The sequence below is a fragment of the Balaenoptera borealis genome (assembly GCF_965194805.1).
Source record: "Balaenoptera borealis genome assembly, chromosome: 20".
NCBI classification, from domain to species: domain Eukaryota; kingdom Metazoa; phylum Chordata; class Mammalia; order Artiodactyla; family Balaenopteridae; genus Balaenoptera; species Balaenoptera borealis.
In genome coordinates, this window is record NC_138879.1 from 7,928,902 (window position 1) to 7,949,928 (window position 21,027).

General features: G+C 54.9%; 1 protein-coding gene across 10 annotated transcripts; it reads right to left on the reverse strand.

Moving 5' to 3' along the window:
* Window positions 1–82: 82 nt before the first annotated feature.
* EXOC7 (exocyst complex component 7) lies at window positions 83–17,546 on the reverse strand. Of its 10 annotated transcripts, XM_082371158.1 has the most exons (21): window positions 17,389–17,545; window positions 17,119–17,184; window positions 15,792–15,976; window positions 15,489–15,594; window positions 12,996–13,218; window positions 10,581–10,748; window positions 7,829–7,921; window positions 6,867–6,935; window positions 5,738–5,883; window positions 5,303–5,455; window positions 4,934–5,032; window positions 4,481–4,543; window positions 4,144–4,210; window positions 3,345–3,383; window positions 2,543–2,608; window positions 2,113–2,233; window positions 1,803–1,898; window positions 1,006–1,069; window positions 743–784; window positions 502–635; window positions 83–256 (listed from the first exon to the last, which is right to left on the reverse strand). In XM_082371158.1, the coding sequence occupies exons 1-21, from the start codon at window positions 17,446–17,448 to the stop codon at window positions 154–156; spliced, it is 2,163 nt and encodes a 720-aa protein (XP_082227284.1). In that variant the 5' UTR covers window positions 17,449–17,545; the 3' UTR covers window positions 83–153. The 10 variants fall into 10 exon arrangements, with proteins under 10 accessions (XP_082227284.1, XP_082227287.1, XP_082227286.1 ...); XM_082371161.1 differs by lacking the exon at window positions 7,829–7,921; XM_082371160.1 differs by lacking the exon at window positions 6,867–6,935.
* Window positions 17,547–21,027: the final 3,481 nt, after the last annotated feature.

Here is a 21,027-nt window from a genome sequence, read left to right on the forward strand (position 1 = left end):
AGGGCTCAGGGACAGGGCTCCTGGTCGGGGTGGTGGAGAAAGACCCCTGTGTCAAAGGACGCCACACTCACCGGGCCCAGAGGCAAGTTAACACTGGTTTATCTGTCCGATAACATGGCTGGTCTGGCAGAGCCAGGCAGGGGCGGTGGTGGCTCAGGCGGAGGTGTCAAAGAGGCGATCGATCATGTCGCCCACCTGCTCCACACGATACTTGATGTACTTCTCAGGATTCTTGGTGAAGGGCACGCTGCCATACCTGACGAGGCGCTGAGGTCAGTGGGGATGCCTAGCCCCTCCCCAGCTCTGCCTCAGCCTAAGACCCTCCCGATGGGGTGCCCCTGGGTGATGTCCGGGTCTGGCCCCACACCAAAGCCCCGGGCACTGGATCTGCCACCCAAACCCACCACCCTCTCCAGGTTTCCTTGAAGAAGAGAAGGGCCCAGTGGCCCAGCCGGGGCAGCGGGGAGCCTGGGGCTGGGAGGGCAGAGACGGAGGGCTAACCTGTGCAGAAAGGCCCCGTAGGTCTCCTTAACAATGTTTTTCTGAGCTTGGCGGATCTTGTCCCTCTGCTCCGTGTCGGGAATAGCCCAGGCCTTTTGTATCTTGCACAATTCTTCCAGGCCATCGTTGAAGCCCTGAACACCACAACGGTGGAAACAGAAGTGACCCAAAGACAAACGTTTGAGTCTGTGCTGCTACAGTAGCAGCAGCGATCAGGGGAGCGGGGAGGATCCCGACTTACCTTAAAACGCTCCTTGATCATCTGGCGCTCCTTGTCCCGAAGCTGGGGGGCCAGGGGAGGTGGCAGAGAAAGCGTCCCTCAGAGCAGAATCGTCCTGCCCCTGCTCCTTCCCCAAACACCCAAGCCCAGCCCTCTCCCCTGCTGCCCGGAGGGCCACGGGCATCCTTTGCTTTCTCATCCCAGTTGTCTGTTTTTTCCCAGAGACACAGCAGAAAGCACCACATCTGCTAGACATCCCTTCCCAGCCCAGGCCTTCAGCCCACCTTGACTCCGGGCTGGAACACAGGTAGATTCTTCTCAGCAATGTAGTCAGTCACCTTTAACCAACTGCCAGGCAGGGAGGGAAGCAGAGGGCAGAGAAGGGACAGCCTCAGGCAGCTGCTCCTTCCCTGGGGCTGGATTGTTTTCTTTTTTAAAAATCTCTTGATCTACTGGGGGAGAGGGTGAGGGCAGGGATCAGCCTGGGTTGTAACTAAGCAAAACACAGCTGAGATTTTTTTCCTTGGGAATAAAAATGTTCAAGCTGCTCGCTTTTAAAATTAAGAACAGGAAACAGAACATTCAATAAATCGAACAGACACTACCAACTACACTTCACGTTGATATCATGGCCAATTAAGATGGAGAAGCAGATGAGAAAAGAGGGGACGGAGGACAGATACACGGGAAAGCAGAGGGAGATACGGTCACGGGGAAGAAACACCCAAAGGGAGAGAGAGACGCACAAACTAAGAAACAGGAGGCGAGGGGCAGAGAGAGCCCTGTAGAGTGAGGCTCAGCCAAGTTCAAGGGACCTTGTGAGCTGGCTCTTCACCTGGTCTGAACGTTACCCACACCTCTGACAGGCAGCCCTTCAACCATCTTAGTCGTCACCCTTGGCACCCACCCTTCCCCACCCCATGAGTGTGATTAAAAAAGAAGTAGAGGATGGGGGTTCACAGGGTGGCAGTTCCCCGTCATTGAGCCCACTCTGACTGGGCCCAGCCTCCCAAGGCTCTGAGAAGGAAGTGTTACTGGTGGGCACACAGGTCGGGGAGCGGGAGGGTGGGCGGAGGCCCACCTGCGCTGGTAAGTCTGGATCTGCTGCTCGATGTGCTCGCGGTAGGAGCGCTCGGCAGTCTTCTGGGTCACGGCCACCAGCTGGATCAGCTCAGACCTGGGGTGGGAGCAGGGGAGAGAGGAGAGGATGATAGAGAGGCTGCCGGCCTCTGCAGCAACACCAGTGGGGCCTGCCTCCCACCTCCCTGGGTCCTGGGACTGTGAAGGGTAAAGCGGCGTCCTCCCCGCCCTGGACACGAGGGGGCACAGCCAGACCCGGCAGGCAGGCAGGGGCAGGGGCGAGCTGCAGGCCAGCGCCCGTAGCCACTTACTTCTCCAGGGCCTTGAGGATGTAGTTGTAGTTGTTGTGTAGGAAGATGGCGCTCAGAGCCGGGTCCTCATACACCTTGGACTTGCTCAGCAAGTTCAGCTGCAGGTTGCCCAGGACTTTACCTGCACAGGGAAGGATGCGGTCACGCCCCCCGTGGCAGTCGGACCCAAATGACCCAATCCTGGGGCCGACAGACCAACTCCCACCCGTCGCTCCTTGTTCCTCCCGGACTCGAGGCCCCACCAGCCTCGCCAGCCTTGGGAGCCTTTTGCCGAGCCCCTGCGGCCCCCCAACCAGAGGTCAGGCTGCAATTCTAAAAGTCAGGGCGGGACCTGGACGAGCAAGAGAGCACAAAAAGGACGCGGAAGGGAAGAGGCAGGGAGGCAGGGAGGCCGGGCGCCGGAGGCTGCTGGCTGGCGGGGCGCACTCACAGATGTAGGTGCTCAGGAGGCGCTTGCTGAACTCGGAGCTGTAGCTGGTGGCTGAGGAACTGGTCTCTGTGAGAGGAGGAGTCCTGTTACCACAGCAGTGGCGGCAGCCGAGAGCCTCTCTGGCCTCCCCTAGGCCGGCGGAGCGGCTGAGGAAACCCTGGGAGGGGCCCGAGCCTCCCTCGGGCAGAGCTGGGGACGTGCTGAGCTACAGGGCGTGCTCCCTGGGACTCTTCCTGGAACCCAGGGCCGGCCCTTCCATGGTCTTGGGTGGTGGGGTTAATGAGCTGGCCCAGGAACAGCAGGAAGGCTGGCAGGACAGGAATGGGACAGCCTCTGTCACCCAGCCCCCGACCCATGCTGGCGGTACCTACGAGGCCCACTTCTCCCATTTGTCAGCAACAGAGTCTTAGAATAGGCCCCCCATGGCCTCTCCACCTTCACCCCCACTGCCCACAACCTCCTCTACCAGACCCTTCTGAACAGAGACTTGCTGCCCGCACAGGGCAGAAAGCCAAGGGGGGAAGGGAGCGGATGGGAGAGGAAGGAGACAGGGAGGTGCTGGACCAGCTTGAAGGGAGTACTCAGGGTGCTGGACACAGCAGGACGCTGCCTGGAGAAACCCAGAGACAGAGAGTGGCCGTCAGGGAGCTGAGAGGGTTGGGAGCACCCGGAAGGAACCCGTGTCCCCTCTGACCCCGCTCCTACTGGGGTCCTGAGTCTGTCCAGGTGCCTCCGTCCCCAGGGAACCTCACTCATGGGGCTTCAGAGGGGAAGGATGGGGCTGCAGAGCCCTGCTGCTTACCTCGGGGGTCTAAAGGAATATTGTATGTGTCCCCAAGAACTACGCAGTGAGAGGCAGTGCGCACAGAGGGGAAGGGGGGAGAGACAAAGGAGGGAAAAAGATGCAAAGTGCAAAAACAGGTTAGAAACGGCCGCAACACCCGAGCCAAGCAGACCACTCCCCGCGACGCCAGAAACAGACAGCAGGACAGCCCAGGCTGGACCCCTGAAGGCCAGGGACACACTGGAAAGTGGACATCTGGAGAACCGCAGGCCAGAGGCTGCACCTTGGCTCCTTGCCCCTAGACTGGGGGGAAAAGGGAAGGCCTGGGGGCCCAACAAGCTGGGCTGGGTCTCAGTGCTCGGAAGCGTGCTCTTCCCCACGTGCTAACCTCCTGAGCCCCAGTCCCAGGACAGCAGTCACGGTCACGGGAAGACAATAGGCTGGCCCTGAGATGCCAGCTGTAAAGGGTCAGCTGTATGAGACTAATTAGGACAGGCAACACAAGAGGAGGTGGAGAGATGCAGAAGGAGGGGCGGGGCGGGAAGGGCACCTCCAAACAAGTGAGTTCTGCTCTCCAGAGTGAGGACAGTGGAAGGAGCCGAGAGGGGATGGAGGCCAGGAAAGGTAGTCAAACCCCGGCTGCTTTCCTGATGCTGGGCCCAGATGGCCCAAGCAGCTCGGGGGTCCCGCCACAGGCCACATCTCCTTCCCACTCCACAGGGCGGGGGAAATCTCCTCACCCAGAGGGGGCTAACCCCACGTCTCCAGGCCAGAGGGAGGAGTGGGGCACGGGGCCCCGCTGGGAGGTGCCAAGTACCTTGGGAGGCCAGCATGGCGCCCGCCGTCTCCTGGAAGTCCAGGAGCTGCTGCAGGAAGAGGATAGCCTGCGTGGGGAGAAAACAGGTCCAGGAAGAAGGTCAAGGGCAGGACCCAAAGGTCGATCACCTCCTACAGTTCACCCCCTCTGACCATCCCAGGACAGGTGCAGGGCCAGGGGCCTGCCCAGTGAAGAGGGTGGCTGCCAGCTTCCTGCTCCACCCTGTGGGTTTGGCCTCCTGGGAGAGGCCCTGTCTGCTGGGGGCACGAAGCACCTTGCAGTCCATCCTGCCACCTGCGCCCCCTCCCCGCCCCAGGAGCCCCGGGGCAGCACCTACGTTGCTCGTGAGCTCATGCACAGTGCCATCCTTGGGCATGTTGTACTCCTTGTCCGGGTCGTTCTGTGGGAAGAACAGCCTGACTCCCTGAAGCAGCTCCCAGGGAGTCTCGCGCCCACCCCACACCCCCGTCTGCGGGCTCACGGCGCCACCTCCTGGCAGACAGGTGTCAGGATGCCCCTCAGGCACAAAGGTGAGTGAGACAGACACACGGACGTGACTAGATGGGAAAAGCGCGGCAGGAGCTTGACGCCTGGGGTGGGGGCCTCTGGAGCCCCTGGGGAAGACAGGGAGGCCCGTGGGCACTGACAGGAGACTAGCAGCACGGCCGGCTTCCCCACAGGGCAGGCCCGCCCCTCTTGGAGGCCTGCTTTCAGAAGGAGTTTCCAAGCCAGGTCACCGGTGGCCCTGCCCACAGCCCCACGGGCATGGCAGCGGAGGGAAGGAGAGCACCTTGATGTTGTCAGCGAAGTCCTCCAGCGCTTTGGCTCCCACGGTCTCCATGGAGGTGATGAGGCTGGGCAGCTTGTTCTTGGTGCTGGCGGCCGTCCCCTGAGGAAGCACACAGCTGCACAGGGCGCCAGAAGCCGGCCATAGGCTGTGCCTGGGGCCCTGCTCCTTCCCAGCCCCTCACCCCAGGGGACTGCCTCTCCTCTTCACTCACCCTGAGAGCACCTGCGCAGGCCCGGGGCCCGAGCAAGCTGCCGCCATTCCCCCTCGGAGCAGACGCGTTGGGGCAGGGAGCACAGTTCTCCTGGGAGGCCGTGCCGGGCAGCAGGACTCCTCCTCCCGGCGTCCCCAAGGGCATCCTCAGCCACCTACCTGGAGCACCTGGTCAAACTCAGGCTTGGTCTGCTTGAGGTGCCGCAGGATGGGGAAGACGGTGAGCACAGCCGAGAAGTCGTGTCGGATGATGGCCTTCCGAGCAGCAGCCACAATGTTCTCCCCTTCAAGCATCAGCCCGTCCAGGGCGTCCTGAGAGAGCGGGGCAGGGAGAGGGCTCAGGGGAGGGGGCAGACAGCCGGTTCCCAGGGACGGTGAGGGCACCTGGAGGGGTGTGGGGGAAGTATGCCTCCAATAGGGAGGTCCCGAATGGGACACGCCACCCAGGACAGATCCCCAGGATGGGAGGTGGAGGTGGTGGCTGGAGTTGAGGGCTATGGACCACAAGCCTGGACCAAAGTCAAGCTTCTGCAGTGACAGCTCTTGCTGGGGCATCTGGTCAGGGCCCAGGGGCAGGGTGGGGTGGGGCAGGACCTGTATCAAAGAGTCAAAGGTCTTCTTCTGATGGTGCTCAGGGATGACGTCCATCAGCAGCTGGTACTCGCTCTGGGCCAGCTTGACAAAGGCACTGACGCAGTGAATGTAGGCGTCGGTCTCCACGTCCAGCATGTCATCTCTCCCTGGGGGGAAAGCAGTGCCCCTGAGCTACTGGTTTGGGGCAGACCCTCTCCCTGCTGGGGGTTGGGGCATGAGTCTCCCCAGCTCCTGGCCTGTAGCCAGACTGGCAGCAGATGGGGAAGAAGACTGTGCTGGCAGAAAGCTGAGAGAACTCCAGCAGGCCCGACAGGGTTCGAGGGGAAAACCAGGGCCGGAGTCCAGCCTTTGTTCCAGAATGTCAGGTACGAGAGGTGTTGGGGAGATGGATAAAAAGGATAAGAAGATTCCCCCAGTCGACTTCCTGGATAAGACACGCCTGACCCCAAGACTGAGGATTCTGAATTGTACTGGGAAGAGGACACCCAGGGATGGGCAAGTGGCCGCGTCCACCTCAAGGAGGCAGGCACAGTGGTCATCCATCTCTGAAAACGCTGGGCCTCTGGAGCCAGATACCAGCCCAGCCAGGCCTTCTGGAATGTATACAAAGGCAGTGGGCTCTGGTCCATGAGGCTAGCTGGCATGGCGTCAAAACTGGAGAAGAGGCAATGTGAGCCTTGGAGGGGGAGGGCTCCTTGGTTGTCAGCTGCCGCAGCAGGAGACCGGATCCCGCTACTGCATTGGAGGCTGGCGCAGGGGTGCCCGCAGGCAACCTGGTCCTACGTGCCGAGGGACGGGCTCCGAGGGGTCAGAGCTTTGGAGCCGTCGCTGGAGGCACGTGTTGATGCTCCCTGCCCTCCGGGGGTCCGCCTGCCCTCTCTGCCCGCCTTCCGAGTGGTGGCAACTTCTGCCCTTGGCCCAGGCCCTGAGAGCCAGGCGTGCACTCCCACCTGGAGAGAGGTAAGGGGACCTAGTGCCCAAAAGAGAGACGGACCGGAGAGAGAGAGAGGCGAGTAGGCCAGGCTCATCCTCGGAGCGGAGCGGCCGGCTAGGCCAGGCCGGAGCGGGCCCTCTGGGGACGGCCGTGAATGCAGCGGCGGCTGCCCTCGGGCTGGGCTGCAGTACTCACCGGCCAGTGGCCCGTGCTTGTCGTTCAGGGCCTCGGACAGGTGCTTAACTCGGAAATCATGCTCGTGACCTAGCGAGACGTCGGCCGCAAACACAAGCAGCGTTTATCCAGGGGCGGGGTGGCTGCCTCTCGGGGGACTGGGAAGAAGCCCTCGATCTCCGGGGGGGGGGGGGGATGTGAGACGGGGTGTAGGGGAAGGGGCATTGGAGAGGGCTCTGAGCCCCTCCTCTGCCTCAGACCACCTTGGGAACAGCCGTTTCAAGCCTGACTTGCAGTGCCCCGGACCATCCTCGGGAGCTGGTTTCCCCAAGCCTGGACGCTAAGAGAAAGCCGGGTTTCTGAAGAGTTTCCAGCAGCTGCGGAAGGTCTGATGCTCAGCCCCAGGGGGTTTATCTCACCATATTTGGGGAGAGATCCAGTTAGAGAAATGTCACTGCCCAGTGAATGGGGACAGGCTTCTTTTCGCCCCCAGGGTCATTCTTTTGAAGGCGGATCCGGTCCACTAGGGCAGGGCTGTCCTTCCTCTGATGCGAGGGAGGCAGGGACATGGTATACGGGCTGCCTGCCCCCTGTGGCACACGCTCCCCTTTCAGGTGGAGGGGGGCGGCCAGGAGGCCTCGGCGCCTTGGTCCTGTCACTGCTGGTCTGAGCGTGAAAGGGCTGCCCGTGACAAAGAGCTTTCTCTGAGTTCAAACAGGAGACAAGGACAGAGACGGGGAGGGGAGGGAGCGGGAAGCCTCCGGGAGGGCAGAGCTGCCGTCAGCCAGACAGGACCAGGCCGAGGGCCATGAAAGCTGCCCCCGAGCCAGCTGGGGTCAGAGACCCAGGACCTCAGTTCCCACCCCTGGTCCCCTCTCAGGGTTGCGCCCGAGGCCCTCTGGGGGGTTGGAGGCTCTGCCCTACCACGTGAGTGGACACACGGTGGAGGAGGAGGGAAGAGGAGAGGAACACAGGATGATTACCTTCCAGAGGAATGAGGTTAGAGCCCCCCTTTTTCCCATCTAGACCATGCTGGGAATACTGTTTCAGAAGGTTCTGAGCCTTACGGATCGTCCCTGTCACCAGAGCCACACAGAGAGGAGATAAGAAGACCTAGGAAACGAGTGAGAGAAAACAGCAGCAGCCCTCCACCTGCCCCCCAGGCCCATGCCCACCCCCAGCAGAGAGCACGCCCGGGTACCATCTCTCCCAGCAGGCCTTTCCCAGGACCGCCGGAGGCCCCGCAGAAGGAGATGGAGGAACGGACACATTTCGTTCCCCCAGTGGAGCTCCTGATTCTGCCAGTGACCCTCACTGTTCCAGATCTGAGTTCATTTTAGGAAGTGCAGAGAGTGAAGGAGATGAGATGGGCAAAGATCCACCAGGAGAAGCCAAAAATAAAAAACAGTACTGGGTGGCACTTAACTCAGAAATAGACAAGGGCCTGGGATGGAGGAGCTAGTGATGGAGCTCTCACACCCAGAAGGCGAGACCAAGTGGCAGAGCCTGGGGGCACCTTGAAGCGGGCAGGCCCATGGCTCCTCCCCAAAGGGCGGGCAGAGTGCTCCGGGCATACTCAGTGCCGGGACGCGGCCAAACAGCAGCCAAAGGAAAGCAGCACCCAGGAGTTGGTGAAATGGGACTGAGCTTCCTGGGATAGCAGTGCCCAAGACAGAAGGCTTGGAGACCCAGAGGCAGACTGGTCCCATACACCAGGGGAGGGACCCAAACCACCAGAGCAATTGGGAAAAACTCAAAAGCCAAAAAGAAGTTAATAGGAGCCACCACACAGAGAGCAGGAGGGAGGGCAGCAGGAAAGGGCACATGCTCTTGGCATGGGGGGAAAAAACCAACAGTTAGTATCACAAGTGAGAACAATGAAAACAAAACTGCAGCGCCCACAGCCTCCAGGGTCAGCTACCTCTGTGGGAACGAGACATCTCAGGGCAGAAAACGTGGGGAAATAAAACAGCATTTAAAACAGATGTGTACAGCCGCCCTGTTAATAAAATGTACTGGAGCAGGGGAGGCACCCATGAGTGTAACTCCGTCCCTCTTCCCTGGGGACTCCCAGGTGCCCCCTTGCATCCCTGAACACAGTGAGGCTTTTTGGGTCCTGGCAGCTCCCCAAAAGGCTAGCGGAGAAGGGACAGTGTCTGGAGCGGCTCATTTCTTTCTGTTTGCACCAACTGCAATTAGTTACTAATAACCAAGTTTGGGGCTTGGGCTCAGCATCTGTCTCGCTGGGTTCTGCCCCTCCAGGGAGCAGCCCCACTAATGAGCGAATCAGTTCCCTGCCCCACAACCGACCAGGAGCAGGTGGGCCCGCCGGGCCTCCAGGAGCCTTGCCAGTATGCTCGCATGGATGTGGGCTGGGGACGCTGATCCGGCAGCCGCCAAACCCATCAGGAGCACAATTACCACAAACGACGCTGAGGTCGGTGTTTCATTACCCACCGAGGCCTCCCTGCTCCCCTCCTCAAGAGCTGGGAACTGATGTCCCAGGGGCCTGATTCCCTAGTTCCTGACGTCAGTCCTGAGCCCCCCACCTCCTGACACCTCTTGAAACCCCACAGAAACCAGAGGGACGCTCAGAGCCCGAGTTTTCCTCTGGGGGCTCTAAGCCAAGCTAGATTAGGTCCACCGGGGGCCCCGAGATCAGACCCCTGCTCCCTGCACAGCCAGCAGCACTCCTGGATGCAGACTGGGTCCTGGGGCCTCCACTGGGCCCATCAGAGAGGAGACAGAGGGGAAGAGAGCACAGACCCGCCAAGGCCCAGGCAGCCTCGCAGCCTCCCGGAACCAAGGCACAGGCCCCCTGTTCTCTGAGGGGCAGGTAAGGAAAACGCTGTCGTGAGGGGCGGGCCCCACCAGCGCACCTGGCGTGTGTGCCCACAGCAGCAGCTGGACAGGGAAGGCTGGGGTGGGAGCAGCCCCCAGCCTCACTGGCTCTCTCTCCCTGGGGCCTGCAGCAGCCCCTCGCCCTGGAATACCCCAGCCTCTCGAGGGCCACGCCTCTCAGCAGCCAGACACAGCCAGGCTTGCCAAGCGGAAGCTGACACACAGGAGCACTGTTTACCTGGAGCACAGACTACAGGGAACATGATGACGGGAAGAAGGACAGACAGTGAGCTGTTCGCCCAGGACACCAACGCCCACAGCCTAGGCGTCTCCCACCTCAACACCCCTCCCCTGACTCTCCCGCCGCAAGGCAGTAACTTCGAGTGGAGCCCAAAAGCCGGATTAAGTTCTTTGGAGAAGAAGGCGTGGGATTATTTTCCTTTCTGGGCGACTGTGGAAGTGTAAACTCTCCCCTATCCACTTCTTCAAGCCACCCTGGCTTTCTGCAAGGTGACGGCTGCAGTGCCTGCCCCTGTCCTGTCCACGGTTTTGGCGGCAGCAGCGTGCCTGGCCTCCTGACAGGCCGACGCAGGGAGGACAAGGGGGTCCAGCAAGGGGCTCTGCCCCGGCACCCCTGTCAGCCCACCCCTCCGTGCCTGTGACCCTCCACTCCAAGGACACTTATGTAGCCCCCAGACTCGGCTGGGTAGAGAGGAGCTCACCGGATGGGGCCTTGCTGGGTGGGCAGACACCTGCTTTCTGTCCTGCGTACCTATAGCTGGGGGTCGCTGTGAGGTCAAGCTGTAGCGGCTGCTACCCCCAGGGTGGCCAAAAGCAACCCGGGTCCCACCGAGCTTCTGTCTGGTTCTGAGGTGGGCCAGGGTGGGGACTCACCTGGCCGCTTGACCGGCTTCTTGGTAGGCGTGTCCTTCCTCTTGTTGGGGACAGCAGGGGAGTAGGGGACCCCAGATGAAGAACTGCTCTTCCGGAAATGCTCCTTCAGGCCTTTGATGGAGCGGTCCAGCTGGCTGGAGCGGATCTGGTAGTAGACGTTCATGAAGTCTGAGGAGAGATGGGCGACAGCTGGGGTCCCTGCCTCTGCCTGGCCCCAGGGCCTCCCTCTCACTTCCAGACGCAGCTCCGCAGGGCAGCAGTGGTGCCCACCATCGCTCCTTGCTAACCCCTTCCTAGCAGCCTCCCACATGGCCTCGTCCGTCCCAAATCAAAGTTTTAAAAGGGAAAGTATCCCCCAACAGAACCAACAATTAGTTGTTATTTTTTATTTTATTTATTTATTTTTGGCCGCGCCGTGTGGCTTGTGGGATCTTAGGTCTCCAACCAGGGATTGAACCCGGGCCCCTGGCAGTGAAAGTGCCAAGTCCTAACTACTGAACTGCCAAGGAATTCCCTGTAAGGTTTTTTTTTTTTTTTTTTTGGCCATGCCACGTGGCATCTTCCCTGACCAGGGATTGAACCCATGTCCCCTGCGCTGGAAGTGCGGAGTCTTAACCACTGGACTGCCAAGGAAGTCCACAGTAAGGTTTTTTTAGATAAAAAAAATGTAGAGTTAACATCCAGCTTCAACTTGGTGAGGGGTCAAAGGATGTGAGCAATTTATATGCGTAAAGAGACAACAAGTGTCACTGAATAAAAAAACACACCATTTCTTTAGCCATGAATGAAATGCAAATTTTAAAAAATTAGAGGATTATGAAAGCCCTGTCAAATAGCTAAGATAAATAAAGCTAATGAAGAACAAACAGCTGTGGGATTTTGGATGGGTCAGTCGACTGGCCCCACCTACCCAGAGAGGAGCTCAAGACGGCAAGAAGGTTACAGATCTGTTCAGACAGTTCTGCCTGATAATTGTACCTTTGAGAAAATATCTCAAAGAACTTCCTAAATAAGAAAAGCAAGCCATCCAACTGTGCTCACTGCAGCACTATTTGTCAATATTGGAAAACTGGAAAATCCAAAAATGCAAACGAGCAAGGAAAAAGATACGAATGCCATGGTACATTTTAGCAGTTCCCAACGAGTGTGTCGCCAATGTGCCAAATGGAACAAAGCACTGAGGCTCTGACTGAAGGGGACTGAGGGGTCTGGAGGCATCCACTGGCCTCCCTCTTATCCCAAGGGAGCCCCTGAAAAGCTCCTGCCGAGCCCCCGGCTCCCACAGTGCAGCTCATGAGCCACAGATGTGCCGTGTGGTCAGTACAGGCGGCCCTGAGACCTGGCACCACAGAGTCCTCGAGGGAAGGCAGGCATAGTGATAACGCACACTGACAACTTGGTATGTGTACAAACTAACGAAGAGAAGAAGAGTGTGGAGGGCTAAAAAGCTTAAAATGGAATATTCATTACAGTTAGTTTTTTTTTTTAAATTTTTTGCTTAACTTGGGATTTTTTTAAAAATCCTGGGACTGGATTTAAAGAAATGATGGTACCAACATACCACGGAATATTATGCAGCTGCCAAAAAGAATGAAGCAAATATACATGTACTGATATGGAACACTCTCAAGACATATTACTAAGTTGAAAGCAAAAACCAAAAAAACAATCATAGGGCAGTGTTTAGTATGCGCCCTTCCACTTGGGAATGAGGAGCAGATACACACGTATTTATTCTCTCTCTCTCTCACACACACACAGTTGCATAAAGAATTTTTTGGAAGGGTATAAATAACCTTAACAGTACTCATCTTTGGGTTATGACACTGTAAGCATTAGGGAAGTGGGGAGATGGACTTTTGCTTTTCACCTAAGCCTTTCTGTGCTATTTGAAGTTTTTATAATTAATCAAAAAAAGGAAAGAAACGGGAAAGTAAGGTATGTTTAAAAAGCTTGAATTTAGCTAGATTCATAATTTGATACATAAGCTGTAGACTTATTGCTCATATTGTTTCCTACTAAACTCCTTTGTTTTAAAAGAAATGCAGGTGGGGCTTCCCTGGTGGCGCAGTGGTTGAGAATCTGCCTGCCAATGCAGGGGACACAGGTTCGAGCCCTGGTCTGGGAAGATCCCACGTGCCGCGGAGCACCTGGGCCCATGAGCCACAATTACTGAGCCTGCGCGTCTGGAGCCTGTGCTCCGCAACAAGAGAGGCCGCGAGAGTGAGAGGCCCGCGCACCGCGATGAAGAGTGGCCCCTGCTCGCCGCAACTAGAGAAAGCCCTCGCACAGAAACGAAGACCCAACACAGCCAAAAAATAATAATAATAAAATTAAAAAAAAAAAGAAACAAAGGGCAAAGTCCACTCCCTCTGGCCCTGCCGCCTGGGCCCCCGCCTCCCCAGGACACCTCACCTTGGTTGCGGCCATATTCCACCAGCCAGCGGGAGATGCGGATCACGTCCTGCAGCACACTCTCAGGCAGGTGCTCCAGGGGCACCTCCTCCTGTACCTCCAGGTCGTCCTCACCGCTGATCAGATCCAGGATGAGCACAGGGGACACGACCTTGCTATGCCGGGTCATCAGGCTGCGGAACTCGGACTCCAGCGACTCCTTCCCCCGCTCAAACAGCAGCTTCTACAGGGAAGAAGGAAGGAAGGGAGGAGGGAAAGAAGAAAGAGGGTCCACGGCTGTTCCAGCATTCAGCAGGCCCTCGCCTCGCCATCCCCTTCCTTTGCCTTCCTGATTCTGGGCCTCGGCCCTCCTCTGCCTTCACTTCCTTTTTCCCAGAGAATAAACGCTGCGAAGCTTTCCTTGATTATTTCTTTCCCTAGTGTTCTCTCAAAATGTATGTTCATAGGTGAAACCCAGAGTTTTACAAGAAGGAGGTGCTTCACAGATATCAGCTGATTATTTTCTCATTGTACCATTAATTTGTGTTCTTCTTAGAAAAGGGTTTGCAAAAGAAAAAAATAGATAAATTGGACTACATCAAATTAAAGACTTTTGTGCTGTAAACGATACCATCAAAAAAGTGAAAAGCCAATTCACAGAATGAGAGGAAATACTTGCAAATCATGTATCTGATAAGCGATAAGTATCCAGAGCAGATAAGAGAATTGAAAACATATGTCCACACAAAAGTTCATACACAAGGGTTCATAGCAACACTGTTCATAACAGCCAAAAAGTGGAGTGTCCATCAAGTGATGGATGGATAAACAAAATGTGGCAGAGCCATACAATGCAATATTATTCAACCATACAACGGAATGAAACACTGACACATGCTACTACATAGATGAACCTTGAAAACATTATGCTAAGTGAAGGAAGCCAGACACAAAAGGTCGCATACTGTGTGATTCCATTTTCAGGAGAAGTCCAGAATAGGTAAATTTACAGAGACAGAAAGTAGATGAGTGATTACCAGAGACTGGGTGAATGGGGGAGGGAAGGGAAGAAGAGTGACTGCCAATGGATTTCTTTTTTTAGGCGATGAAAATGTTATAAAATTTATTCCGGTGTTGTTGCACAACTCTGTGATTATACTAAAACTACTGCGTTTTATACTTTAAATGGGTAAATTTTATGGTATGTGAATTATATCTCAGTAAAGATGTTTTAAAAATAGAGAGAGGAGTTGGAGCATTTCTGCTTAAATGGAAAGTACATCCTCTAGGGTAAACCTATAGCATATTTTTTGTATTCTCCTTCTTTAATCCACTCCCACACCCAAGTTCTAGCACAGAGCTCTTCACTCTGTGATCCAAACTTGCTAGAGACCCTCAAGAATCAAGTTCTCCAGCCACTGGCATCCCAATCTCTGAGTCCAGGCTGCCCACCCAAGGGCTGCAGTATTATGGTTTTACTGGTGTGTGCCCACTGCGTTACTGGTGTGCCAAGGTATTGATCTTGTCAGTCTTCCGAGTAGCCAGGAGGCGCTGTGCGCAGCCAGAGACCACTGGCTAGTTACCACTTTACCCCAGTGTGCCCCACAAACATTCTCATTTCCGATGGAGCCACGATGGGAGAAAAGCTGGGAGGCACTGTTCTAAGCAACAGCTTTCTGGGTGGGAGAAAAGCCAGTTTCCCATCTTTGTTCCTCAGCCCACCCCCTCTTCTGGGTAAGACACACGCCTCAGGGCAAGACCTGTGGTGCCACCAGGAAGGTGTGCCAGGTGACGGGGGGTCCAAGCTGGCCTGCCCTCTCATGTTCCTCAGTGGCTGGGATGTCTGGGCCTCTGCTCCCACCTTTCCTCCTGTCTGCATTCTCTCCTTTCCTCAGTGCATGGAGTAAACCTCACTTCCCAGCCCGACTCCGTCTCCCTCTGGTGATCTAAAGATCCCAAAACTTAAACACAAAGATATGACACAAAAAAACTGAATATGAAAACATGAATGCAGGTTCCCTGACCAGTCAAATTCATTGAGTCAGAAAGTAGAGTGATGATGGCCAGGGGTTGGTGGGGAGGAGAAAGGGGAGTTAGTGTTTAATGGGTACAGGGTTTCAGTCTGAGATGATGAAAAGAATTCTGGAGATGGTTATCCGACAGTGTGAACGTACTTAATGTCACTGAACTGTTCCCTTAAAGATGGTTAAAATGGCAAATTTTATATTATGTATTTTTTGCTACAATTAAGAAACACCCATGCATTTATAAAATTCAAATGTTAAACTTATAATTCATATTTAACTTATAATTTAGTTAAAGTATTAAGATGCAATAAAAATGTATACCTGTAATTCCTGAGACAGAGATCTTAATGCCGACAGTATGTGTATGGTATTATATACTTCTGTTTATTCCACTACATTCTCTTTTAAGCTGGTTCAGTGTCTCTCATGAGACCAGGGCCGTGCCTGGTGTCCCCACACCTCTCACATTACTCTGCTGGCCCCTTACCACTTTGTTGAGCTCTGGGCTGTCTGGGCTGTTGTCCTGGAAATACTCCACAGCCTTCTGAATCTTGGCCATGCTTCCCAGGTACTCTTCCAGCCTACCTGTGGGGCTGGAAAGGAGAAAAGTCCTATTAGCCTGGGCAGATGGAAGATGAAGAGGAAGGACCAAGAGAATGGTATTCGGAAAGGGGAGAAGAGAATTAACACAGGGGACTCTAGGCTCAAATATATTCTACTCCTCCCTTCCAAGGCCTACAGCCACTGGTCCAAGAGGCGTTAGGAATGTGACCTTCTGGCCCTAGCTCACCCCTCCCTGATGATCTTCTCAGTGTCACTGGCCACATGGTAGTAGCTGATAACGTGGTCCAGACAGGACAGAGTCTTCTCAACGTTCTCCTGCAGCCGCTGCAGATTCTCCGTCTGTTTGTGCACAGGGATGATGGAGTTCTCCAGCTTCATAAGGCGACTCTCAAAGGATGACAGGATAGACACCTGCGGGGGGAAGCTCCATGCTCTCAGGCCTCAGGGTTGTCCCAGCACTGCTTCTGCCACCCACCAGGTCTTTGGCATTTGCTGCCTCTTCTCTGGTTTTCTAGACAATAAGCTCCATGAGGGAAGGGACAGGGTATACCTGTTCACCACTGTATCCCCAGAACCTACCATGTGCCTGGCACATAGGAGGTGGCCCAAATAAATTGGCTGAAGTTTGATTTGAAGGCAAGTCAAGCATTAAATTAACTCCTCCTCAGATAATCACCTCAGGATGGCTTCCCTTCCACCCTTTGGAGCCAAATCTCAGTCTCTACTCTGATGCTTTCCTGGACTGACAGGAGGTAGTTTCATACAGAGTAGCCTCAATTGCATTGCTGGAACCTTCAAAACCCTTTCTCTCTAAGAGTGAATCTCATTAAGTAAGGACTAGCACCTGATGACTGTGTTACAAAATACATACTCAAGTTTGTATCTACTCAGTTTGTGCTTTTCCAGTCTTCTCTAGGAGCAAGGAAGGAAACTCATATTTACTGAGGACCTATTGCATACCAGGTACTGTGCAAAATGCATCTCCATGCATTAGCTTCTATGACCTTCACAGTTACACTGGAGGTTGGCATCGTCTGTTTTAGCAGAGGAGGTAACTGAGGCTCAGAGTTACCTGTCAGGGGCCACACACAAATACGTGGAGGGGCGAGGACTAGATCCCAGATCTCTCTGACTTCAGAGCTCATTTTACACCTCAAGCCCTCTGGGGTGAAGGCTGAGTCTTTTTCTGCCCTCAGTAATCTCAAAAGTGGTAACCCGGCCGTCCAACCCTCACTTGAATTAATGATGACGCATGGCCAGTACCCAGCCCACCTAAGTCAGTCTCACTAAATGTCTGCAGAAGGAGAAGGAAGAATGGAGAACTTAGGCAGAAAGCAGAAAGTCCAGGCCAGTGGGGGCTGCAGCATCCTCAGCGAAGGGGCGGACAAGGGGAAGGGAGTGTTAAGAGACATGTCGCACTGTTGCTAGAGAAACCCACACGTTACCACCACCACTACCCAGACCAGCAGCCCCAGGCCTTAGGTACCGGAGCTACCGGGTCGCAGGGTTCTCCTCCAGCGTCTGGAAGCCCTCCCAGCTGAGGGGTTACTCACCATGTTCTTGGTGAGCTGGTCGCTCTTCTCCAGGCTGTCTCGGATGAAGGACAGCGTCTCCTCCTCCTGGGGGGAGCGCAGGCAAGGACATCACCAGAAGCCGAAGGCTAAAGAAGACCACCGCGTCCCAGCTCCACGGCCTCGCCCCTGACTAGGTCCCCTCGCAGGGAGGGCCCCCTCCCACTCCTGCCGCCTCCCTGAGTAGAGGCCCGGCCCGGATCTCGACCCCTTCCCTCACCTCCTCCCCCGCCTCCCCAGCTCCAGCCCCACCTGCTTCAGCTTGTCCTCGATCTCCCGCCGCCGGGCGGACGCCTCCTGCAGGGGGATCATGACTTCGACCCTCCCAGCGGCTCCCACTGCCCAGTACCTCGCCTCCTAGTGCCCTCTCGGCTCCCGTCCCTGTCACACCCACTTCCGCCCGCGGCCCCGCCCCGGGGCGCTCTGATGTGCCATGTTAGGAGTGGCAGGCTGAGTGCGCCTGCGTGCAACTCGGTACAGGGGGACCGGGCGGGTGGCCATCTTGGGTGTGGCAGAGAACTGTGTCTGGGTTTGTCCTTGATGCGGGTTTCCACCCTCATCAGAGAAGGTTCTCTTGAGCGGTGTTTTGTCAGAACAGTTACAACTCACGTGCCGTCTTCGTGGGAAAGCTGACTCTTCTCACAAAGATCAATGACGAATTCGTTTCTCCAGATCGAAGTCTGGATCCAGGCATCGATGTCGCGTTCTCCACAAAGCATAGCACAGAGCTTATCACACAGCAGGCGCCTAATGTGTGCCCATTTAATGAACAAGGGGCCTGTGTAATCTTGTCCCCCTTTGGCCCTAAAGCTCATGGAACGGGCCCTGTGTGCAAGCCCTCGGCTGGGGACAGAGTGGTCGCCCATGGTCCCAGCGGCACCCATAACTACAATCCTGCCTTGTGGAGGGGCTCAGCCAAATTCCTGTGGCGGGAGTTCTCGGAGCGTCCATCCCAGGAATTTGGATGGGACCAGAGAGCAAGCTCCAAGCTCCACCGGAAGGCGTCTGTTTTGGAGAGAACTGTGTGCTTTTATTTGCTAGGGGGAAGGCACGGGTGGCAGGGCTGAGGATCTGGGCAGGTAGAGAAGTGGCTTCAGTGGGGAGTTTTCCTACATCTGGAAACAGTGCAAGCGGAAGGCTGAAAGAGCCCAGACCTGTCTGAGGGGTTGGGGCCCAGGTGGTGGTGTCAGTTAAGGAGAGTTTGAGGCCTGCCTGCAGGTATTCAGACACACGGGGAGCATTGCTCACAGGGCCTTTGAGGAAATCAGAAAGGCTTGGAGGGCTGGTAGGGCCCCTTCTGCAGGGTGCCAGAATGTCTCAGTTCCTCTGCCCAGACTCTCCTCTAAGTACAGCTCTGGGGCAGGAAGGGGGACCTGGATCAAGGTTCCTGCAGGGATGGATGTTCTGGGTTCACCACGAGAGCCAGCTCCTGCAAAACCTAGTTACTCTCTCCTCCATCCCTTCCCTGCTCACCCTGTCTCTGCCCGCAGCCCTGGGGAAGTAAGTGGCCACACAGCTTTGTTCAGTTCATCTGTGGACCCGACATCCAGGTACAGGTAGATAGACAATGAGGCATATGCTGGTGGGCACCAAGCCATAGGGTTCCCAACACCCTCCCAGGACCCAGTTCCATAAAGAGGAGAAAGAAGTGGGACAGAGAGCCCGGAGGGGGATTGGGCAGCTCTTCTGCTGGGGCAAGAGGACAATTTCAGATCTGGTGGGTGGCTGTGAAAGTGCTGATGAAGCAAATATCCAGGAGGTGCCGCCCTGTTGCAGATGAGGGAGATAAAAAGGCAGAGTCCTTGTGTAAGGATACCTAGGATGATTTTGCTGAGGTGGTCCTTGTGCAGTCCTGAGAACCAAGTGAAGGGAGAAGTTTAAACTGTTGGGTGCCACAGTAAAGAATAAGTGGGCTAGAGGGCAGGAATTCCCTGGCATCCAGTGGTTAGGACTCGACACTTTCACTGCCATGGCCTGAGTTCAATCCCTGGTTGGGGAACTAAGATCCCACACGCGCCGTGCGGCACAGCCAAAAAAACAAGACAAAAAACGCTCCAGAAAATATCGATAACATCTTGCTCTATAGGTCTCAGGAAGAAATCCTCTATGGTTGTGAACAAATACTTTGAGCTTTGTACATTATCATTGCAATTTTGTAAATAAACTACATATGTGTGTGGGTTTTTGTATTTTTCTCCATTTCCTTCCCTAAGGGTAATTTGGTAGCCAACTCAATTGAGAGCCTTCTGTTTGCCCATCTCTGTTACAAGCTCCACCTTGTGTTATCTTGTCTAATCCTCACAATAAACTCACAAGTCAGGCACAGCTGTTGTCTCCCTTCTGCAGACGAGGAAGGTCAGGCTCAGAGAGGTCAGCTGTGCTGAGTCAACACAGCTGGCCAGGACATGATACAGCTGAGGCTGTTCTCGGTCTCCCCGTGCTGGGTAGCTCCGGAGTTCTGATTGTTGTTATGCAAAGCTGCCAATCTGATTTTCAAGAAAATCCACTGTGAAGAGCAAGTTACTATATTTATAGCAACCATATCTAGTAAAGGGTAGACAGAATGAAAAGATGAGTTCCAATGATTCCCAACCCAATGTCAGGACGATGTTGACAAGTGGACATTGACTCAGTAAAAGCTGTAATTCCCCAACTATGCTCAGGACAAGCTGCTTTAGCAAAAGGAGCAAGTGGTGTTTCAGCTGCAGCCTCAGAAGCTTGGCTTTCATTCACAGTGTTCAGAACACAAAGGTGCAGGTCACCAGGGAGCCCTCAGCTGCCCACTCACAGAGATGCTCTTTCCACAGGGAGGGGGGAGGAAGAGCTTGCTCCCCAATAGCCTGTTCTTTTTTCTTTTTTATTAAATTTATTTATTTTATTTATTTATTTTTGGCTGCATTGGGTCTTCATTGCTGCGTGCGGGCTCTCTCTAGTTGCGGCGAGCAGGGGCTACTCTTCGTTGTGGTGTGCGTGCTTCTCATTGTGGTGGCTTCTCTTGTTGTGGAGCACGGGCTCTAGGTGCGTGGACTTCAGTAGTTGTGGCACATGGGCTCAGTAGTTGTGGCTTGCGGGCTCTAGAGTGCAGGCTCAATAGTTGTGGCGCATGGGCTTAGTTGCTCCGCGGCATGTGGGATCTTCCTGGACCAGGGATCGAACCCATGTCCCCTGCATTGGCAGGCGGGTTCTTAACCACTGCACCACCAGGAAAGTCCCAACAGCCTGTTCTTTAGTTTGGTAACTTCCTAATTCCGGACTTTGTGCTCTTTCTGAGGAATTAGCTATATAATTCCTCCAAATTAATGTTTCCTGGCCCTGTAGCAATATTGAAAATGAATATGGTATGACATAACAGCCACAAAAGTAGATCACAAGAGAATATGTTCCCTGGGATGACAGCCATTTAAAATATGATAGATGCATTGCAAAAAAAAGTCAGGAAAACACCACAAAATACTAAAATGGTAAGTAGAGGAGATGGATGATTCTTTTTCTCTAGTTTCTAAAGATGGTGAGTTTAAATTACCTTTCTATAAAAACACTTCTAAGGAAACAAATCTAGGGAATTTCCTGGCAGTCCAGTGGTTAGGACCCTGTACTTTCACCGCCAAGGGCTCAGGTTCAGCCCCTGGTCAGGGAACTAAGATCCCACATGGCCAAAAAAGAAAAAAAAAAAAAAGGAAGAAAACAAATCTTCATTTTTTCTGTAGTGATTAAAATTAGTCTCTTTTCCTCATTTAGAAACCGCCAGCCAGCCATCAACAGTGCCAACTGACAGAGTGGTCAGGAGGGTTTTCTTTCTTTCTTTTTTTTCTCTTGAAATCCTCTTATATATAAAATGAGAGAAAGGACCAGGGTGCCCAAAGCCCAGGGGTGGGCAGCCTTTCTCATGCT